This window comes from Puma concolor, chromosome C2 (assembly GCF_028749965.1).
Source record: "Puma concolor isolate L17-30 chromosome C2, mPumCon1.1.hap2, whole genome shotgun sequence".
Classification (NCBI taxonomy): domain Eukaryota; kingdom Metazoa; phylum Chordata; class Mammalia; order Carnivora; family Felidae; genus Puma; species Puma concolor.
In genome coordinates this window covers 75,535,740-75,559,356 of record NC_141675.1, presented here as the reverse complement: position 1 = coordinate 75,559,356, position 23,617 = coordinate 75,535,740, and the positions used below count along the sequence as shown (strand labels likewise).

At 40.0% G+C, this 23,617-nt stretch overlaps 1 protein-coding gene across 4 annotated transcripts in view; it reads left to right on the top strand.

Annotated features, from left to right (window-relative positions):
• The window catches only part of MCF2L2 (MCF.2 cell line derived transforming sequence-like 2), a 267,461-nt gene that overhangs the window by 145,404 nt on the left and 98,440 nt on the right, over window positions 1–23,617 (top strand). For all 4 annotated transcript variants that reach the window (XM_086674819.1, XM_086674820.1, XM_086674818.1 and 1 more), the window contains 3 exons: window positions 1,696–1,873; window positions 8,164–8,240; window positions 22,689–22,774. In XM_086674819.1, the coding sequence (XP_086530945.1) occupies window positions 1,696–1,873; window positions 8,164–8,240; window positions 22,689–22,774 (341 nt within the window). The remainder of the gene's footprint in view (window positions 1–1,695; window positions 1,874–8,163; window positions 8,241–22,688; window positions 22,775–23,617) is intronic.

The following is a 23,617-nucleotide window of genomic DNA, read 5'->3' as shown; positions in this document are numbered from 1 at the left end:
ATATTGTTTCAATATATAGTCAATATCAAAGTTAATAATGAGATATTTTACATTCTTTTTTTCATACTATGTCTTCAAAATCCAGTGTGTATTTTACACTGAGCACAGCTCAACTCAGACCAGCCACATTTTACACCATACAAGGAGTAAGACCGGCACTAGACCTTGGAGTAGACATCAGCCTTGACAGGACTCTGAGGCCACTGTTGTTCCATAGCTGATGTGCCAGTCCTCCTTCAGGGCTCTTGGCTCTTTCCCTCAGAAGATGGCCCAGCATAAAAAAGACAAATGTAAGGGTGCCTGGATGGCTCAGTCGGTGAAGCGTCCGATTTTGGCTCAGGTCATGATCTGACCTGAGCCATCAGATCATGAGTTCAAGACTTCGTAAGTTCAAGCCCTGCATCAAGCTCTGTGCTGACAGCTCAGAGCCTGGAGCCTGCTTCAGATTCTGTGTCTCCCTCTCTCTCTCTGAGCCTCTTCCTCTCACACCCTATCTCTCTCAAAAATAAATAAGCATTTAAAAAACAAACAAACAAAAAAGACAAATGTACTATTCCAGTTGCAAAATGTGGCAACCTCCTCCCTGAGTGTGCTGAGTCTGTACTTTCAGAATTAGGCACTCTGGAAGGCTTGTGGTGGTGGAGTTCTTCTAATTCTGGGTCCTTTCTTTGGTGGTTTAAATCATACAGGAGACGGATGTCATGACAAAGACTACCCACTTCCCTTGACCCACCAGAGCTGGAGGGATGTCATACTGGAAGCAAGGCCAGAAGAAACGTATTTTGCAGAATTTAGGCCTTGGTGAAACTCGGAGACCTCCAAGTCTTGTTTTTAGTTCTTTTGAACCTCTGTCTTAGAGCATATAGTCAGTTATGGGAATGTCTGTGAGTTTCATCTTTCCCCTGATTTTTTTTTTCAGTTTATTTCTTTACTACTTATAGAGAAGGGGTCATACAGAATAAAATTTAAATGTTTATCCTTGGGTACTTGTGGTTCCCTTGATCCTGACTCAGGATGTAGCCAACTCTTTCCTCCAGAACACTTCAACTCTTTTCTCCATCAGGGCTTTTATTCAGGATACACCTCTTATTTTGAAATCCTCCTGTTTAGAAAAGTGGCCTGATGCCCTTCATTCATAGTCTATGGCATCCTCTTCCACTATTTTCATTCTTTTTTCTTAAAATGTTTTATTTATTTTTGAGAAAGTGCAAGTGGGGGAGGGGCAGAGAGAGAGGGGAACAGAGAATCCCAAGCAGGATCTGTGCAGACAGTAGTAAGCCTGATGTGGGGTCAAACTCAGGAATCATGAGACCATGACGGGAAGCAAAGTTGGAAGCTTAACAGACTAACCCACCCAGGTGCCCCATCCTCTTCTACTATTAATGGACATGGCTTAGTGAACATTTATCTACTCAATATATATTTACTGAGCACTACTCTGTGTTGGGCAGTGTTCTAGGCATGGAGATATGGTGGTGAAAAGGATATGATCATTGCCCATAAGGTGAGAGATTCAGACTCTTAGAAGCATAATTCCGGTGCAAGGCAAGTTGTGCAATGATTTGCATATGGATGGAAGGGTCACCTGAAGGAGGTGGGGTTGGAGGAGGAGGGGAAGACAAGAGAAAGGGAATGCTTCATGTCGTCAGACTCAGTGCAGAGTGACCTGGTCATGATTTGCTTTTGTTCCTGCAGGCCAAAGCCCAGGAAGTCCTACAGAAGCTGGGTGATGTGCAGGAGATATTTCACAAGAGGCAAATGAGCCTGATGAAACTGGCAGCCAGACAGACTCGCCCGGTGCAACCCGTGGCCCCTCATCCTGAGTCCTCCCCAAAATGGGTGTCACCGAAAACCAGCCAGCCCTCCACCTTGGGTAGGTTATTTGGAGAGGAAGCTTCGTGCCTTTATGTTTCATCAGTGCTCATGAGGGTTGAGACTGTGATTGCTTAAGATGCATAATGGTTGTTGTTTTGACAAATATTATTTAAAATAAACTACAGATGTGGAATAGTACAGGCATTGAAGACTTTATAGAGTTAGGTAAAAAAACTGAGTGCCTGGATACAAGGAGACCTCACAGTCTAGAAGAGGAATAATATACATGTGCAAACAACATCAGCATAAAATAGTCTCCATTAAGGACCTTTAAAATGCTTACAAGATTCTATTAGCAATGGAGTGGTAAAGTTTGGAAAGATAAAAACAATAGATAAGTCCTTACACCCATCCTGCATGGTCTTCATTACTATAGCTTACTAGTAAGCCTTGAGATCAGGTAGGGTACATCTTCTAACTTTGTTCTTTTTCAAGACTATTTTGGCTGTTTTAGATTCTTTTTATTTCCATATAAATTTTATTTTATTTTTTTTAATGTTTATTTTATTTATTTTGAGAGAGAAAGAGAGAGAGAGCAAGCGGGTGGTGGGGGCAAAGAGAGAGGGAGAGAGAGGATCCCAAGCAGTCTCTGCACTGTCAGCACAGAGCCTGATGCAGGGCTCGAACTCACAAAACATGAGATCATGACTTGAGCCGAAATCAAGAGTCTGCCCCTTAGGGGCACCTGGGTGGCTCAGTTGGTCAAGTGTCTGACTTTGGCTCAGGTCATGATCTCACCATTCATGGTTTCAAGCCCTGCATCAGGCTCTGTTCTGACAGCTCAGAGCCTGGAGCCTGCTTCAGATTCTGTGTCTCCCTCTCTCTCTGCCCCTCCCCTGCTCATGCTCTGCCTCTCAAAAATAATGTTAAAAAAAATTTTTTTTAAAGTCTGCTACTTAACGGCCTAAGCCACCTGGATGCCTCCCATTTAAGTTTTAGAAGCACATTTCAATTTCTGCTGAGATTATGCTTGAGGTTGCACTCATTTTAGAGATCAATTTGGAGAGAACTGTTGTCTTACCAATATTGAGTCTTCCAATTCATAAATGTTGTTAACTTTCCATTTATGTAGGTCTACTTTAATTTCTCTTGGCAGTATAGTATTTTTTTGTTTTTGTTTTTGTTTTTTTGGTGTGGCTTTTTAAAAAGTTTTTATTTAAATTCCAATTAGTTAACATAAAGCATGATATTAGTTTCAGGTGTACAATATAGTGATTCAACACTTCCATGTAACACTGGGTGCTCATCACAAGTGCACATCTTAATCCCCATCATGTATTTAACCCCCACGTTTCCACCTTCTCTCCTCTGATGACCATCAGTTTGTTCTCTATGGTTGAGTCTGTTTCTTGGTTTGCCTCCCTCTCTCTTTTTTTCTTCTCCCTTTGCTCATTTATTTTGTTTCTTAAATTGCACACCTGAGTGAGATCATATGGTATTTGGCAGTATAGTAGTTTTGAGTATAGAGGTCTTAGCCATTTCATGTTTTTTTTTAAGTGTATAGTAAATGGAACTTACCATATATAACTATCAATAAGAATATATTTCTGCATAAAATACAATCAGGTCATCTGTGAATTGGGACATTCTGCCTCTTCTGTTTCAAACTTCATGCTTTTTCCCTTTGCCTTATTATAATGGCTAAGACCTCCAGTACAATGTTAAATAGAAGGGGTGAGAGCAGACAACCTTGTCTTTTCCCAGTATTAGGGGAAATAATTCATTTTTTACCTTAAAGTGTGATGTTAACAGTAAGTTTTTTACAGATGCCTTTTACCAAATAGAGGAAGTTCCCTTCTCTCCCTCATTTGATGAGAATTTTCATCATGAATGATTGTTGACTTTTTCAGATGCTCTTTTTGGTGCATATATTGAAGTAATCATATAGTTTTTCTCCTTTATTTGTTAATGTGGTGGATTGCAATGATTTGTTTTCAAATATTAAAACAATTGTACATTCCTAGGATAAACTGCTCTTGGATATGATATGTATATCATTCTTTACTTCATGTATTTTGAAACTGTTATTAAGCACTTACATGTTCATAATTGTTATGTCTTCCAGATATACTGGCCCTTTTATAATTAGGAAATATCTCTCCTTCCCTCCTTTAGTAATACTCCTTGTCCTGAAGTCTATTTTGTCTGATACTAATATAGCATTCAGTTTTCTTGTGCTTAGTGTTTGCATGATATATTTTTTCCTTTCTTCTGTTTCCTTGTTTTTAAAGTATATCTCTTATAGGCAGCATATAATTGGGTCTTGGCTTAAAATTTTTTTTAGTTTATTTATTTTTGAGAGAGAGAGAGAGAGAGAGAGAGAGAGAGAGAGAGAGAGATCATGAGCAGGAGAGGGGCAGAGAGAGAGGGAGATACAGAATCCAAAGCAGGCTCCAGGCTCTGAGCTGTCAGCACAGAGCCAGATGTAGGGCTGGAACTCCTGGACTGCAAGATCATGACCTGAGCCTAAGTCAGGTGCTTAACTAACTGAGCCACCCAGACACCTGGGTCTTGACTTTTTAATACATTCTGTTAACCTCTGCCTTCTAATTGGAGTATTTAGTCCATTTTCATACAATATAATTATTGATATAGTTGGATTTAGAACTATAATTTTGTTATTTGTTGTTTATTGTCTCATTTTTTTTATTCCTCTGTTCCTCCTTTCCTACTTTCTTTTGCGTTAGCAAATATTTTTAGTGTTCTGTTTTAATTCCTTTATTGGCTTTTTAGCATACCTCTTTGCATTGTTTTTCCCAGATATTTTCCTTAGAGATTATTATGTTCATTTCTCACAGTCTACTTAGAGCTAATATTATAGCATCTTATGTAAAATATAGGAAATTTGTAACATTATAGCTCCATATGCTTCCTTCCATGCTCTGTGGTATATTCTTCTGTATAGTCTGTTATATTTTATATATATAGTCTTTTACATCTACTCTCTTTTTCAGGCATTTCCAGTGTTCTTTTTATTCCTTACTGTAGATCTGAATCATCATTTTGTGTCATTTCTCTCCAGGCTGAAGAACCTATAGCATTTCTTGTTGTGCAGATCTTCTGGCAACAAATCCTTTTTGTTTCTATTTATCTGAAAATTATGGGGTCTTCTGATAATTCTCCATTTAGTATGATTTACAGTCCTCTGTCTCCTGTCACATATTCCACTTTTTAGAAGCAAGTCTTGACAACAGTTTGGTGCATTTATTTCTTGAATTTTCTGTGTGCACACACATACACACACACTCATAGACATAAATGCATATGCACACTCAATATACTTTTGCACACATCCTGCTGACACAAACAGACACTCACACACATGGAGTCATCTTTTTGGATAGCTAGAAACAGGACTTGGCTCTCCTTACTTCTCATCTAGGGCTCTTTCCCAAAACTAAATTATGCTCACTTCTATGATTTTTTTCCTCTGTCATTGTTTTAAGGGATATATGTTTGTTATAAGCAAATAAAGTGAGAATGACAGCTTGTTTCTCTTTCTTTTTCAAACATAAGATTTCATAAAAGACAGTGACCCTTCTAGGGTAAACAGACTTTGTCATGTCTGAATGGATATCACTGACTTGGCAACTTGCTCATTCTGCAGAACAATTCTGCACTTTTGTTTTGGATAGTAACCACTGAGTATGGATTCAAGCAAATCACTAATAGGATTTTCAGACACATTTGTCTGATTCCTTAGTAACTGCGTCTGTTCCAGGATAAATCACTACATTTCACAGTGTAAGGAATGTGAGGGAGCTGGAATCTTGACTGTGACTCTTGTTAGCCGGTGCCTTGGTTACAATATTTAACTTCTCTGAAGTTTATAAAGAACGTGAAAAAATTCTTTTGTGGCTGTAATCATAGCTAAAATTTACTGTTTACCATGATCTAAACACTTGGCATATATTAACTCATTAAGCCTCATAACAACCCTATACTGTAGGCTTTCTCATTATTTCACATTTTATAGACGAAGATGGTGAGGCACAGAGATTACTCTGATAATATGTGTCTTGGACAAGGAATAGCAAGACTCGAATGCCGGCAGTGTGGCTCCTTGCCCCTGCCTTTAACTTCAGCACTTTACTTACATTGTTAAGGGCAGGTACTCCTCAGCCGTGGGTGTTGCCGATTAGAATGTATTATGCGCTTCTAGCATCCAGTTATTATGCCTGCAATCACTCAGCTTACAGGGATCCTGCAGAGAGTGAGGCGCCCAAAGGAGTGTTCATTGTTATGAATTTTCTTCAGGGGTTATAGAACCAGGAGCAGCAAACAGTGTACTTCACTACAGATTTCAATAATATCTGTGAAAGAGCCATAGAAAGCCCAAGCGGATTCCAGTTGACTCACAGAACCTGGGGTTGGGAGGAACCTCTGGAGGCCACAGTTTACCACAGATAAATTCACCACAGATAAGAATCAGGGCGATATATTGGGGGCATTAGATGGATGGTATTTTGGCCATAGGACCTAGAAGTGCTCAAATTCTGTCCTGGGTTAATCACATGTATCCTGTGAGTTTTCCAGGGGAACTCTACACACAAGGTTGTTGACAGTGACAAGAACTCGTACCACTTATTTATTAGCCTTGTAGCCATCATCCCCAGTGCAGCCTTCTGGCAAAGCTGGGTGAGAAAGCCTCAAGGCCTAACCAGGGCTTCTCCTCCACAAGTCCCATTCTTCCTGCCAAATGGCCTTGGAGCCTGAAGAAAGGATGTCTCCCAGGTGTCCAAGAGCTCTGTGGAAAGGAGGGGAGGGTGACGGAGTGACAGAGAGAAGAGAACAAGAGCAAGATAGCCCAGTTCTGTCCTGACTGAGCTAACCGATTTTTCCCATGGTTGTCTCATCCACTAACAAATGCAGTTCCATCAGTTCTGGAATCCAACTGGTAGATTAGCAACAATTTCTGGCTGGGCAGGCATAGACATCCACTTATATAATCATAGTATGACTATGTGAGTGTGGGTGTGGGGTGGGTGTGTGTGGGTATGTATGTGGAGAGTGAGAGAGAGGGAGAAAACATTTTAAAGAAGACTATAAGGAAGTATACCAAATGGTTGTGTTTAAGTGGTAAGATTTCAGTATTTTTCAAAAATTGTCGATGATAAGCACAAATTAACTACCTCTATAATGAAAAAATATATATCCAATGAATGTGGTATTTGGAATTGAATCTGGTCTTTTAATCCAAAACATCAACTGCAATATTATACAGTACAAAGATAAATGCTAAAGCAGCAGTGCATAGAAAGATCCATCAAGGGTTTTTAAAAATGTGTTTATTTTATTTATTTTGAGAGAAAGAGAGAGAGAGTGAGCAAGCAGGGGAGGGACAGGGAGAGAGGGAGAGAGAGGATTTTTTTTTTTTCTTTTTATTTTTGTGACAGAGAGAGACAGAGCATGAACGGGGGAGGGGCAGAGAGAGAGGGAGACACAGAATCGGAAACAGGCTCCAGGCTCCGAGCCATCAGCCCAGAGCCCGACGCGGGGCTCGAACCCACGGACCGCGAGATCGTGACCTGGCTGAAGTCGGACGCCCAACCGACTGCGCCACCCAGGCGCCCCTAAATTTTTTTAATGTTTACTTATTTCTGAGACAGAGAGAGAAGAGCATGAGTGGGGGAGAGGCAGAGAGAAAGAGGGAGACAGAATCAGAAGCAGGCTCCAGGCTGTGAGCTGTCAGCACAGGGCCTGATGCAGGGCTCGAACTCACAAACCGTGAGATCGTGACCTGAGCCGAAGTCGGTTGCTCAGTCGACTGAGCCACCCAGGCGCCCCTGATTTAAAGAGGGCTCTGTGCTGACAGCAGAGAGCCCAATGCAGGGCTTGAACTCACGAACTGTGAGATCATGACCTGAACTGAGTCAGATGCCTAGCCGAATGAGTCAAGAATCTATAAAGTTTTAATGTCCAGGAAGACTTCATGAAGAAAGTGACTTTTTTATGGAGACTTAAAAATGGGAATGATGGAAACTCTATCGTTTTTACCACATTGTATTTACTGATTTATTGTGGTTTGATGTTTCATGTGATGTTGTGTGTGACTTCTGTCTCTTTGAATCAAATGTTAAATGCCTGGGGTCAAGAACTATTTCTTTTCTGCTCTCTCCTTCACCTTCAATTTCATCCCCCACCTCACAAATCACCACGGCAGCTCAGTTAAGCTTTGTTAATCAGTTGCCCCCACACAGTCCAGGTGCTTGTCCAAGCCAGGCTATATACTGAGTTATTTATAAGCTGAGTTGACAAATTAATGGCAGGTTTTCTTTGTTTTTCTAGCTCCTCTTCAGAGAACATCAGAGGAACCTTGTACAGGGACAGTAGAAAAAGATGATAAAACTAAACTTGAAATCAAGGTAAGATCATCTTTCTCTTTATGGATAAAAATTTCTGATATGAAAGAATATTGCTGCCATAATTACCAATAAATCAGATTCCCCTAACCCAACCCCAAAAGATGTGTCCATAAAGGCATGTAGCACAGATTAGTGCTCTCAAGAGCTGAGGTTTTGTGGGATTTCTTTCTTCTTAATTGTGAGTAGAAAAACTGTCTGGCCATGAATGGAATTCTTGGGAGATACTATGTTATTGAGGGAAAAGTCATTTTGTTCTTTCCTATATTCTGACTTAGTATTTAAAATTGGTAGAAGTGTGTGGTTTATGTACAAAAAAAGACAAAATTTCTTAGAGCTACACATACACACGTGCATGTCTAACTGGTGAACTCTAAATAGGCTCTGTAGATTGTGCAAGCATCATGTTCTTGCTTTTAATACTATGCTCTAGTTATGGAAGATATCAGTATTGGAGGAATTTGGGGGAAGGGTACATGAGACTTCCCTGTATTTCTTTGCAACCTTATGTGAATCCATAATTATTTCAAAGTAAAAGTTAAGGGGGAAAAAAAGCATGAGCTTTGCAATCAAGCAGACTTACATCTATGTAACATGACCTCTCTAAACCTTGGTTTCTCCTCTGTAAAAATGGGGATAACAACAGCTGTTGTCTGAAACTAATTTTTAGCAGCAAACAAATATTTGAAAATTGCCAAGCACTGTATAATTGTAAAGTAACATTATATTTAAATACCCAAATACAATGAATTGTGAATATATGTTGCTGCAAAAGCAGCCCTAGAAGGGGTCCCTTTTCTTTTGGCTCACTAAAAGTGAGTATCTAGCTGATGGAATGGTTCTGAAAGCAGAGGCCAGTAGACCATGGGCTCACACAGTTTGGGTCCATTATCTGTGCCTAATGTGTCTGAATATAGGACCCCACTGACAATTATGAAGTCAGGCAGAAAGCAGGTCTCAGACTTTTCTTCCTAGAAGCAAAAACAATGTAGGAAGTAGAGTTCCCAGCTGACTTTTCTTAGAAAGAGAAAGCTGCATTCTTCTGTTTAGTCATCCTTTTGTATTTGGGGCAGATTAGGACATTGCTACAGCTGTTTCGGAATCCCGTGTGGTTGGAGGAATTGCATTACCATAGCTTCCAGAGTTAGGAAACCGTCTGCAGTTTCACACAGTTATGATCAGCCATTTGAAAGAGTAAATAGCAAATTAAAAAAAAATTATTTTAACGTTTATTCAGTGTTGAAAGATAGAGCATGAGCAGGGGAGGGGCAGAAGGAGGGGGGGGGACACAGAATCTGAAGCAGGCACCAGGCTCTGAACTGTCAGCACAGAGCCCGACACGGGGCTCGAACCCATGAATGGTGAGATCATGACCTGAGTCAAAGTCGGCCACTTAACTGATTGAGCCACCCAGGCACCCCAGCAATTTTTTTTTTTTAAATGGGCAACTGTAATGAGACTTCGCCAGACTGGACATCCATGAAGTCTGTGGAATTACTTAGTGACATAAAAAGGGTTTAACTGTGATCAACTTTAAAAGTGAGCATCAGGGGCGCCTGGGTGGCGCAGTCGGTTAAGCGTCCGACTTCAGCCAGGTCACGGTCTCTCGGTCCGTGAGTTCGAGCCCCACATCAGGCTCTGGGCTGATGGCTCAGAGCCTGGAGCCTGTTTCCGATTCTGTGTCTCCCTCTCTCTCTGCCCCTCCCCCGTTCATGCTCTGTCTCTCTCTGTCCCAAGAATAAATAAACGTTGAAAAAAAAAAATTTAAAAGTGAGCATCATTCTACCCTTTTCTGTGCCTGGGCTTCAGAGACTTTTATCTCTGAATGTGGCAAGTGTATCAAAGCCCAGATCCAGCCCCTGAACTCATATGCTGTTGCCATTAACACACAATGTGATTTGAACTTACCTCGTAACTGTGATTTTCTCTGCCCATATTGAGACAACATATTTATGGCCTACACACTTTATAAAGATGCCATAGGAGTTGTGTGTACATGGAGGTTCTCGTATAAAAGAATCCAAATTAGGGTGAATTATTTCAACAATTGTGAACAATAAAAATGAGTGCTATTGTTTAATTTGTTGGGGAAGAAAAGGAAATATAGTCAGTAAGCATAAAGCACCTTTTCTCAGGGAAGACCTGAAGATATTTAAGAAGAAACCATAAGCTACATTTATTATTTACTCCTATTTCATATGTTAGTAAAAATAGACAATGCAGGAACTATAGGGAAGGGGAAGAATCAGAAGCCTATAGGGTTGGAAAATGTTAAGTAGAATCCAAGAATCTCTGACCACCAGACTTTTCGTTTCTTCTTTTTTGGTTGTGCTATTTATTTAATCCAGACTCCAAGCACATCCTGCCAGGAGGCTGCCCCCCTTGTGTTTAGGCAGATCACCAAGAGCATAGGTACTAGGAAGCCAGCACAATTCCATTTTACAATTATCCTGGGATTTTGTTGTTGTTTTTCCTTACTGTTGCCTTGTTTGTGTATTTAATGAAGGGCTTTTCCTGCAACAATATGCATGTTAACGGTCAAGGTAGTGGAGGAAGCAGGGTAGAAACAGGCTGCCAGACTTCCTCAGTTTGGGCAAACAGAAGCTGGTCAGACTTCTGCTTCTAAACACCAAGAGTATGAGCAGAATCTATACAGTTGTGAACAACATGAGTAGGAAGGAAGAGGATTTATGAACTAAATCCCCAAATGCTAGACTTAAAATTCAATTCAAGACCAATAAATGCAATTGGCATTTGACAAGGTAGGTAATAAAACCAGGGAAATCATCATTTCAAAATATGTAAGAAAACTAGTAGAAAAAGAAGACAGGTTAGGGAAAAAAGTTTAGGGGCGCCTGGGTGGCTCAGTTGGTTAAGCGTCTGAATTTGGCTCAGGTCATGATCTCACAGTTTGTGAGTTTGAGCCCCGCATCAGGCTCTCTGCTCTCAGCACAGAGCCTGCTTCAGATCCTCTGCCCCCCTCTCTCTTTGCCCCTTCCATGCTGGTTCTCTTTCTCTCAAAATAAATAAATAAACTTAAAAAAAAAAAGGTTTAGATTCATGTCTGTGTGATCCATGGTTTATTAGAAGGGGGACACAGAGGTTGACTTACGTCAAGAACAATCATTTCTTCATGTGTTTTGTGACCACTGTCCAGGAGAAATGACCAAGATGTATAGCATCTGACTCTAGTGACAATTCTGACATCCTTTTGACCTTAGGCCTAGACCTCAAAGATAAAATGAAACCACAGTGCAAATTGTACCATTGTGATAAATGCCCTTCTTTGCCCTCGAGGGTAAATGCTCACAGACAAAAAAAAAAAAAAAAAAGCTATAAACCAAAACTGCTTATGATGCCACTAGAGTCACTGATACTCACTACAACAAAATCATGCAACAAAATCATGATATGAATTTATCATCATCAGAAAACTCATTTCCAAAAAAGGCATTTCATCTTCTCTGGTGGGGTGATCCTTACTTTACCTCTTACAAGGAACTAAGTTAAACTTGACAAGCTGGCTGAGGCTCTCAGGGCCATCTGGCAGCTGTGCAGCCATGTGCTAGACTTGTTAATGTGGTCTAGGAAAGCCTGTCAGTGGAGGAGATCCGCTGTGGTTGCTGGCAGTGGTGATGAGGCTAGTTCAGGTTTTTTACGTCACCAGCTGGAAGCTGAAAGCATGACTCACTGGAGCTGCTTTTATATCACAGCCTCTTTGGAGCTAGAAAGAAGCCAAAGGCTGATGAAAATTCCTTTTGCATGAATGTGAACGCTCAGGGTAAAGGCAGAGAGCTACTGGCTGTGAGCACTAACAAACAATGCTCCTGGACACCTGTTAAAGGGGCTTAAAGTAGCAGAGGCCTTTTTTTTTTTTTTAACTTTTAAAAAGTTTATTTATATATTTTGAGGGAGAGAGAGCATGGGCAGGGGAGGGGCAGAGAGAACGGGAGAGAGTGAGAGAGAGAATCCCAAGCAGGCTCTGTACTATCCATCTCATGAGTTGTGAGATCATGACCTGGGCTGAAATCAAGAGTCAGGCACTTAACCAACTGAGCCACACAGGTGCCCCTAGTAGCAGAGATGCTTTTAGGCTTGCAAGCAAACAGCCTCCTTCATAAAAATTAAAGAAAAAAAAAAAAGCCAAGGCTGTAAGTTACAGAATGGAGAGATGAGGGAAGGGTTGCTAACACATTGTACTGGGTGCTGTATGTACCTGGTTTCATTACAAATTCTCAGTATCTTGAGGAAGATGATGAGGAAGGTGATGTTTCCCTTGTTTTATCCATGATGCTGTGGAGACTCTGAGAGGTTGAGTTTCCATAACGGTCACACAACCAGTAAATGGTGGAACTGGGTTTTGAAGCATGCAGTTTATTTAATCTAACAGTCACTAACATCTAACTTCAGTCTATTTATTTATAACCTGTTAGCTACTTAGTTTACCTAACTACCAGTTTACTTAATCTCTCATATTCTAAATTTCCTCTTCTGCAAAATGGGGATAAAGTAATCTCACAGGTGGTTGATTAAAGGAGAAATATATAACTTCAATAATAATAATAACAATAATAACAGTAAGAATAAGAATAAGGGGTGCTTGGGTGGCTCAGTCGGTTGGGTGTCCACCTTTGGCTCAAGTCATCATCTCATGGTTCGTGGGTTTGAGCTCTATGTTCGGGGTTCGTGGGTTAGGGCTGTTAGCTCAGCCCGGAGCCTGCTTCAGGTTCTGTGTCTCCCTCTCTGTCTGTCGCTCCCCCACTTGTTCTCTCTCAATCTTTCAAAAATAAATAAATAAACATTTAAAAAAATAATAGTGATAATAATGTCAACAAAATAAAAATAGAAATTTTTTAAAAATGAGAAATATATGGAAAGTATTTATTAGCATTATGCCTGACATATAGCAGGGTCTTGGTAATTTTAGTTTCCCACTTAATCCCATATTTATAAATAGCATATTCTGTGTAAAAGATGAAAAGAAGCTGAAGGAAAGTCAGATTCAGGTCTTAAATGGAATAACTTCTCCTAATCTTGAATGTATACCGTTTTGCTCAATGATAGCAGATCAGGCCCCAATTCTGTTCCTTGCTTTCTCACGCCCACAGTTATCATTTACCTTTCTGATTCTCAACAGGAGAACTGTATGAACTTATAAGCTCATTTCAGTATTCATCCTCTATGATGTTCAAAGTCTAGTCATTCAGAGAATCCACCGAATCCTTGAGGCAGCCCCCAACCAAGCTTTCTGAAGAATTTCTAGAACCAAGGTTGTCAAAGTTTCCTATATATTGCAGCCCTGAGAAGCTTATTAATAATGCAGATTCTCAAGCTCTACCCTCAGAGATTCTGATTCAGTAGGGCTAGAAAGAAAACAAAATGAAAAGTTTATTTATTTGTTTTGAGAGAGAGAGTGAGAGAGAATATGAGTGGGGGAGGGGCAGAAGAGATGGAGAGAGAGAGTCCCAAGCAGGCTCTGTGCTGTCGGCACAAAGCCCGATGTGGGGCTCTATCCCACAAACCATGATATCATGATCTGAGATGAAATCAAGAGTTGGAAACTTAACCTACTGAGTGCCCCCAGGAATCTGAAGTTTTAACTTTTAAATTAAAAAAAAAAAATTTAATTTGGTAACTAGAATGCAGGTGGCATAAAGATTGCATTTTTGGGTCACACTAGCTTAGAAGCTATATTTATAGGTCATGAAGACTTGGGTTAAAGGAGAACTCATTAAGGTGGATATGGATCTCTTAGGCTAATATAGAGTCCAATACTTAGTGAAGTGAAGGCATGATTATATTAATCTATGAGAATGTATTTTCACTGAGAGAGCTATATGACAAAGAAGATAATAACAGTGAAGGCCACTGTTGACTTTGCTCTTTGACAAATGAAAAACTGAGATGACTAAAATATTTGATTGGTCCAATCTGGGCATCCTATTCAACTTCATTTAATAGATCTCAAAGCAATTGCCATAGGTCGTACGGAAATAATTCTAACATTGGGGCCTAAACTTAAGGAAATTACAAGTTTCATGAAGGAAATAACGTATTTCCAGTAATTTATAATGTAGACTAAAATGGCATACCTCCAGGAAAAGGAATATAACATGTTAGATGGCAGAAGACACAACAGTTCATAATTAGGAGATTGGGGATATTTTTACAGAGGAGATGGCATTTGAATTTAACTTTGAAAAATAAATACAACTTTGAAAGGTGGATAAGATGGAGAAGGGAAGCAAAGATGGGGAAGGATATAAAGTGTCAGAAGTCTGAAGGGGCATAGGCTCTTCTGGGAGTGGTTTGAGAAAGATAGACAGGTAGACGAAAACAGGTTGCTGAAGGCTTTGGTTAGGAGTTGTTGCCAGGAAGGGCACCTATGTATTAGAAAGATGACTCTGGTATGACAATGAAGAGTACACTGGAAGGCAGGCAGGCAGACCAGCTGCCAGCAGCTGTTACAGTCTAGATGAGACTCTAATGTTGAGAGCCTACTAATGACAGAGAAAGGTAGATGGGCAGAGCTTATATCTGTCAATCTAGATATTCTTCCCAGTGCCTAGAATACACTAGACTGTCAGAGAAAGTGTGATGGATGAAGGAGTAGATCAAAGCAGAGAAGAAAGAGAAGAGATTATTTAATAGACAGGGAAAAGAAAGAAGATATTGAAAATACTTTGGGGTTTCCATCTTGGATTCCTCATTGGATGAATTTGTTGACTAATATAGAGCACACAGAAGGAACAGTAGGAAGTGAGGACTTATGAAGGCTGAGTCCAACATCTGTAGGGTTTTATAGATCTGCAACAGCAACCCACGCCTTTTCTTTCTATTAGCTGTAGCCCATCCCCCTTCCCACCAATAAGAGTCAACCAACTGGCCTTAAAGTTATGTGGAAATTATTTGTGAACTAGGTTAGGGACCAAAGATTGGTCTAATAAAGCACTTTACAAACTTTTGGTTTTATTTGTGAGTTAAGATTTACAGACATATACAAATTAAGTTACCCTGACATTTATGCATTGAGGTTAAAATCACATGAAATCAAACAGCTTGAGGGGTGCCTGGGTGGCTCAGTCAGTTAAGCGCCCCACTCTTGATTTTGCCCAACTCTTGATTTCCACTCAGTTCATGATCTCACAGCTCGTGAGATCAAGTCCCACGCTGGGCTCTGTGCTAACAGTGAAGAGCCTGCTTGGGATTCTTTCTCTTCCTCTATGTCTGCCTCTCACCCGTTCTCATGCACACGTATTCTCTCTCCCTCAAAATAAATAAACCTTAAAAAAAATTAAAAAGAAACAGCTTGAGAAAATTCAGTATATATGGGCAACTTCTTTTCAATGTCCTTGACACACTTATTTCCTTCACATTTTCTCGGTTTGGGAATGGAAGAAAGGTATCTTGCAACATGTTTCTCAATTTCTGGATATTTTAAACAGAACTACAGACTTGTAAATCATTGTTAAAACAATGTTACAGTTTTTTAAGAAGACACTCTTCCCATAAACAAAATATTATACACATTGTTTAGCTTTAGTCCATCCTTTAAAAACCAATTTAACCATTGAGAACATTGAACTAATTACTAACAAAACTAGCTGGGAAATTCAAGATCTTAGATAAAAGAGATCCTGGAAAATTTTTGAAATAGGAGAAGTTTGCTTTTGGGACCCGTTCCCCTATCTTTCTCTAATCATTTCCCATTTCCACAAAGCCTCAGGACTACTCATGTATGTCTCCTCAAGCCTGCCCTTCTCCAAAGGGCATTAGTCTATAAAATGTGCTAAAACCTTCCTCTCCTCTCCTCTCCTCTCCCTCTTGGAAGCCCCCTCCCAATGTAGCTAATCTGGACTAGAGGCGGGAGAATATCTGAATGAGGTAGTTCATAGCAATGCATGGATGATGAGTGACTGACAGTTCCTTGACTCTTCTGGAAATACTTGCCATTAAAAAAAAAAAAAAAAAAAAGACTGCCCTGACTGCCCTATTATCCAAAGGCAGTGAGTGGCTTCTTCAGGCAATGAAGAGTAGGAAGATGTGCTGGAAAAGTTCAGTGAGATAGAGCAAACAGGGCAGACAAGCCAGCTAGAAATCTGTTCCCAGCATAGATCTCTAAGTGGTTCCTGTTTTTCAAAAGTTCTTCCTATTCTCTATGTCAGAACCTACTGAATCTGGGGAAAAAAAAAAAAAAAAGACGGGTTCACCTTTTCCCCAGCAGTTCCAGCAATGGAGAGGAAAAGGCATAGCTATCCCTTCCGAAGGCTAACGTTCTTCTCTCTGGGACTTTGTCTGTAAGACCACCCTGGAGTGAGGCTGGAAGTTGAATGGCCTTTGGAGAGTTTTCCTTTTCCTTTTTTCCCCACTGTCCTCCCCTACAGCCTACCATTGTATCATTTTTCAATAATTCTTTTTTTTTTTTATTTTTTTTAATGTTTATTTATTTTTGAGAAAGAGAGAGACAGAGCATGAATGGGGGAGCGTCAGAGAGAGAGGGAGACACAGAATCTGAAGCAGGCTCCAGGCTCTGAGCTGTCAGCACAGAGCCCGACGTGGGGCTCGAACTCACTGACCGTGAGATCATGACCTGAGCCGAAGTCGGACGCTTAACTGACTGAGCCACCCAGGCGCCCCCATTTTTCAATAATTCTTACTTGTCCTACCTCTTCATTGATTTTCTCTGGTTTTCATAATTAATTTGTAATGCTGTAAAATGTTTAACTATAAATACTTCTTGTAATGATCACTGTTTATGTTTAAACGAAGAGGGTGGTTCAGCCCCTTATCTGCCTTATTTTTTTCTCACACTGAAGTCAAGAAGCTTCTCTCTCTCTCTCTCTCTCTCTCTCTCTCTCTTTCATGTTGGGAGCCCAAACAGGTCCAAACTCTTGACCCTGAGATCAAGACCAGAGCTGAGATCAAGAGTCAGATGCTTAACTGACTGAGCCACCAGAGTAGCTTCTCTTTTTAAGAAATGTGATAATATAAAAAACAATACTTTCACCTTGAGTTACCAGATAGCATCGCTTTTAAAAAGTTGGAACTGGGGCGCCTGGGTGGCTCAGTCGGTTAAGCGGCCAACTTCGGCTCAGGTCATGATCTCACGGTCCGTGAGTTCCTGAGTTCGAGCCCTGCGTCGGGCTCTGTGCTGACAGCTCAGAGCCTGGAGCCTATTTCAGATTCTGTGTCTCTCTCTCTCTGACCCTCCCCCATTCATGCTCTGTCTCTCTCTGTCTCAAAAATAAATAAATGTTAAAAAAAAAAATTTTTTTTTAATTAAAAAAAAAAAGTTGGAACTGAAATTGCTTTCCAAAAATCTATAAAATCATACAGTGAAATCATTTAACTTCAGGAAAAAACTAATCTGATTCAGTTCAGATTAGTTGCTATCTCTCCTTTGGGGAAGAAAATATATTTTAATAATCAATTGAAAATCAACTATTGATACTTTTTTAAAAATGTAGGGACTTTTAAAAAGTTGATTGATATTTTTAAAAAGATATATTCTCCAGAGAAATTTAAATAAAGTTTTTAAATAAAATTCTTTCAAGCTAGGCATTTAGCCTATTTTCCCAGTTTTGAAACACATCTTTTTTCAAAATATGGAGGAAACAAATCAATTAGATTACATGTTTGTTCAGAGGACACAGGAAGTCATCATTCAAGGTGCTCCTAAGAGAACCTGTATATGGGTTGGTGTCACTTTGAAAAGAGGAGAGACTGGAGTAGAAATGGGGGTACAGGGAATGATGTTGTGTCCAGGGCAGTTGGCAACCTGCCTGCCTTCAGTGCCACCCTTTTTCTTCAGAATAAAACGAACATAAATGCAGAGGGGCTTTTCCACCTGATTGGCTCTCTAATAGGGTCGCTAACGGGTCAATTCCCTTTTAAATCTCCAACTGGCTGAGAAAGTTACCCTCTTTGAGATACCCTAGGGGCAACTCCAAGTCAGGGTTGACTGAAGGGAAACAGGATAGGATTCCACAGGAACTTGTTGCTCTGCTTTAAAAAGGCATCATTTTATAATCCAATGAGGTTCCTAAGGAATCTCTAACAAAAAACATAGCAGCAATGGGTGGGTTGGTCTGTGGTCAATTTTCTTGGTCCATTATTTAAGATAAAAGGAACAAAAGGACCAATATCTGGGGAAAAAAGCAAGCATGTATTTAAATATGTGGTCTTCCTTCTAAAGCTTTCAGGAAGCTGTTGTTAATTTTTCTTCTCCAAAGTACTCTGGCTACAATTTAACTTTCATCTCAAAATAGGAAGCAATAGCACCTATGTTGGTATTTGATATTATAAACAGAGGGATGTTTCATAGCCAATTTACACATCTCCCTCATTTTATACAGAAGAATATAGATGTCCAGGCAGCTTACGTGACTTGGCCAACACCTCCAACCTAGTGAGAAATATGGGGTCTGTATTACACGTGAGCAGGTAGGAACTGCCCAGGAATTACTGCAGGTCAGGTGTGCCTGGTGGTTTACATACATTACTTACTTATTTTAATCCCCACAAAGTACATCTTAAAGAGCCAACCGTAAATGCCATTTATCAAGTCTTCTTTGTGCTAAGTACTTTAATTCCTTATCTCAAATCACCACAACGACCCTCTGATATAGATACAGTGAGCCCTCTTTTACAGAGAGAGAATTAAGGTGCAGAGAAGTCTTGCCCAAGGCCACTTTTAAATAAAAAGTAAATCAGGGATTCCCACCCAGTCTACCTCTCACATGAAGAATTTGTGTTCTTTTCACTCTGTAAGAGGTTTTTGAATTACAGGTCACATTGGTGATAGTTGAACTCAATTTGGTGGGCTCACAAACATTTAAAAATAAATAAGAACAGAATACAGCAAGGATAGCCTAATATAAAAATAGAGTGTATCACATCGGTTATATGTATGTCTGGGGTGTGTGTGTGTGTGTGTGTGTGTGTGTGTGTGTGTGTGTGTGTTTCAACCATTACCAAGCAATTAACTAAATTCTGACACTATCTACCTAGACATAGCATCACATCCCACAAGTTAAGGGCTCAGTCCTCTAACATTGCTCCCCCAGCCCCTTCAAAGGCCATTTGAAAAGTCCAGATTGCCATTGGTGCTTCTGACTGACCAGCTGTAGATCAGTTTCCCATGACCCCCTCCTTGGGTTCAATTAATTTGCTAGAGTGACTCACAGAACTCAGAGAAACGTTTTACTTAGTAGATTACCAGTTTATCTTAAAAGGATACAATTCAGGAATGGCCAGATGGAAGAGGTGCATAGGGCAAGGTATAAGGAAGGGACATAGAGCTCTTATGCTCTCTGAGCAAGCCAATACCCACCCCCTATCTCCAAATGTCCACAGACCCAGAGGCTCTCTTTTTGGGCTTTTGTGGAGGCTTCATTACATAGGCATGATAGATTAAACCATTGGCCATCAGTAATTGATGGTGGTGGTCAGGGGAACTGAAAGTTCCAACCCTCTGATTACGTAGTTGGTTCTCCTGGCAACCAGTCCCCATCCTTTGGTGCTTTCCAAAAGTCGCCTTATTAACATAAACTCTGGTCTGGTTGAAAGGGGTTTGCTATGAATAACAAAAGACACCTTCATGGCTCCTGTCACTTCGGAAATTACAAGTTTTAGATTTATACCCAAAACAGGACAAGATCAAATACATATTTCTTATTATAAATCACAATATATGTGATTTATGTATGTATATTTTGATGTTTTTCTTGAGGGGCATGGTCAGACTTTGAAAGCTACTGCATCAGAACACAACTAATCTGTCTAAACCTTAGCAAAACTTTGGTATACAGTATAGTTAACTACCTCCCTGCAGGTTATTAAAGCAGTACCCAGATCTGCTGTGGATCCTTCCCATCACATTCTCAATGGCAACAGTGTTATATTTCATCAAAGTTGATTGACAGAGGACTCTTTCTCTACCCTGACACCAGCTGTCTGAGTCTATAAATCAGTAGGACATCATCATTCATTGTAAAAGATGATAGTCCATACCTACACACCTTGGGTCATTGTTATTTTCTGTCGTTAGGTTGTCATGAAATAAAAGACCCTACAGTCTACCACACTTACAATAGACTGAAAGAGTTGGATAGAGCACAGTTCATTTTATAAACAGTAGCAAATATACAGTAAGAGGAAGTTCTGTTAGTAATGGTGGTTACTCTTTATGCAGGTCCTATATTACATGTTGAGGATCCAAAGACAAATAAGGCTAGAGCTCAAAGTCCAGCAGGTGCTTCAGGCACAGTAACGTCACAGGGGAGGAACAAGAAACGGATGCAATGTAACATTAACCACCATAGTAATTAGTTCAACATTATATAGAAAATGTGAAGAAAGAGCTTTGGTAGTGTGGCAAAAATAACTAGATTGGTTTGAATCCAGGGACCGCTATTTACTTCTGTATATTGACTGAAATGAGAAATCTATACTAGTATCTGATCAAATATATGTAATAGAGGGAACTAAAAATTTAGATTCTTAGTGAAATGATATCTTACTTTAAAAGAAGATTCTATTATATATTTTTTAATTGTTTAATGTTTATTTATTTTTGAGAGAGAAACACAGAGTGTGAGTGGGGGAAGGGACAAGAGAGAGAGGGAAACACAGAATCCAAAGCAGGCTCCAGGCTCTAAGCTGTCAGCACAGCTGTCAAAGTGGAGTCAGCTTGGGATTCTCTCTCTCTCTCTCTCTCTCTCTCTCTCCCCCCTCTCTCTCTCTCCCTCTCTCTCTCTCTCTCTCTGCCCCTCCCCTGTTCTCTCTCTCTCTCAAACAAATAAATTAACTTAAAAAAAAAACCAAAATATGAACTTGGAATTTAAGATTGCCCTTGTATTTTAGAGCCGAATGCAAAACTTGTATCCCAAATAGTCCATTATTTTTTAGCTTGCTTTCTGAAAGATTTCTCCCAGATTTGGGAGGACATCTATGAAAAAGATCAAAGATCCATGCTTTTCTTTCATTCGTTCAGCATTTTTGAATTGCTGTTTCTGTGGTTGGCATTGTGCATAATAATTAAAAAAAAACCCACCTTGACTGCTTTCTGTTAATCCAGAGAGAGACCTCTCTTCTTGCACGGTGAACAACTAGCTGAGAGCCTATCACTCTCACCTGTTTATAAGACTTCTCATCTGTTCCTCAGTCTGGGGAAAACTGTTCATTTTCCAGCTCTAATTTACATAGAATCTTTATGTTTACTCATTAAATTTCCTTGAACAATACTTTTGCAAGAGGGCCCTTTCAAAATCTTTCCCTTTTATGACAGTGTAAAATAATTCATTTAAACAGAACTTGGCAAGCAGGAAGAATTCAAATGCTGGCTAATTATCTACTTGTTTGTTGTTAGTCAATACCTTTACGCTACACTGGTTGCTATCAGTATTATACAGATTTGCTTCCTTGTTAAAATGGCATTTTCTTGAAAGCAAAATGAGCAGTTTTGCCTCTTTTTGACAACTAAAGGCCTAATATTATTCTGAAAAAGAGCCACAGACCTCTGTGGTGGATAGTGCCATGGGGTCCATGTTGTAGAGGAGGAAATCAAGCCAGAGAGGTTCAGTGAGCTTGCCCAGGGTCTCAGAGTTGACAGGTAGTGGAACACAGTTTCTGATCAGCAGCTGGCTTGGAGCCAGGTGACCAGTCTGCACATCTGAGGAACCACCTGCTTTATGACGCAGTGTGATAGACTGGACCTGCGATTACCAGCCTGTGAAAAGTGGACTCTGGGCTTACCTCATCTCTGTCTTTAAGCTCACTTTCTGGTCTTGGGTAGGTTGCAACTTCTCCAGATCTTGACTTATTACCCCGAAAGGAAAAAAAAAAATGGAGATATTGAGGCAAATGATCTCTTTACTGTTCCCTTTAGCTCAAACTCTGAATCTTTATTGCAAGTCAACTGGGGAGGGGAAGGAGTACAATATTAATGACCATACATTATTAAGGAAAAAGGATACTTGCTTTTGGTAAAGATATTTTTGGGGCACCTGGGTGGCTCAGCCAGTTAAGCATCTGACTTCGGCTCAGGTCATGATCTCGAGGTCTGTGAGTTGAGCCCCGCGTCAGGCTCTGTGCCAACAGCTCAGAGCCTGGAGCCTGCTTCAGATCCTGTGTCTCCCTCTCTCTCTCTGCCCCTCCCCCACTGGCACCTGTCTCTCTCTCAAAAATAAAATAAAAACATAAAAAAATTTAATATATATTAAAAAAAAGAAAGATATTTTTGATGTTTCTAAAGAAAGCCTGAAAGGCAAACTGTAACAGATCCACAGAGGGGTTGAGAAAAACCCAAGAAAGAAAAAGATGAGAGACTGGACATGGTGCCCATCTAGAAAACTCAAAACAAAAACAAACATAACAAATAAATTGGGGGAAAGAAAAACATAGAGCTCCCAAATAAGACAGAGTATTTTACCAATGTTTCTTTCACTTCAGAATGAAGAAATACTGGAAAGCAGTCACGATGGGGCAAACCCTGAGCCAGAGCAGCTTGACGGCCCTGCACATCTTTCCCCCTCCAGGTAAGATTCCAGATCCCTGGTAGGAGTCGTTTGAACCCCTAGAGGTGGTGGGGAAGGAGGGGAGGGTATCCTCCGTTTTAAATCTTGTCACTCATTTTTCCCGGATAAAATCACATATAGTTTTCTGTAACCTTCACGTGTGTACTGAGAATAAACCCATGGATCTCATAAAAGCAACAAGCAAGAGCTGAAAATGATATAAACCAAGTTCCAAGGATACTCAGTATTTTAAAAGATGAATTATCAAGAAAATAGTAAATGTAAACTAATGTTGATATTGATTGACTTATTGGTTTCAAAGCATTTAAAGGCAATAGGTTCCCTAAACACACAATTTATACAAATTTAATGCTATGTTTGGACTACAGGAAAGTGTTTACATGTATGTGAATACTCAGCAGTTCAGAAAGCCTAAATTAGGGTGGTAAAGACCAAAAACATCAGGAGAAACTCATTTAAAAATATCTTTTTTTATACTCAAAATCCCATCATTAGCTCTATTCTCGCAATCATCACATTGTTTATCTCCACACCATTTGACTTACTGACTTATGAACCACTTTTATCCCTAGGGACTATCATAATGCTTAGCTCTTAGCAGGCCTCCAAAATATGCCTGTAGAATAAATGAACCAATGTCTTTAGGAACTTGCTGCTTGATTAAAGCCCATATTAGTTTAATTAGACTACTTTATACTCTTTCGCTTTAAGGCGTACTCAAGGAAACATGTGGGCTTGTACTAATTGAAATGTTATCTCTGAGTTATGGCAAATGGCCATGTCAGCATATCTGAAAGTATCTTTAGTTGGGTGGTCTCTGAAAAGCGCCAAGTATTGGCAATG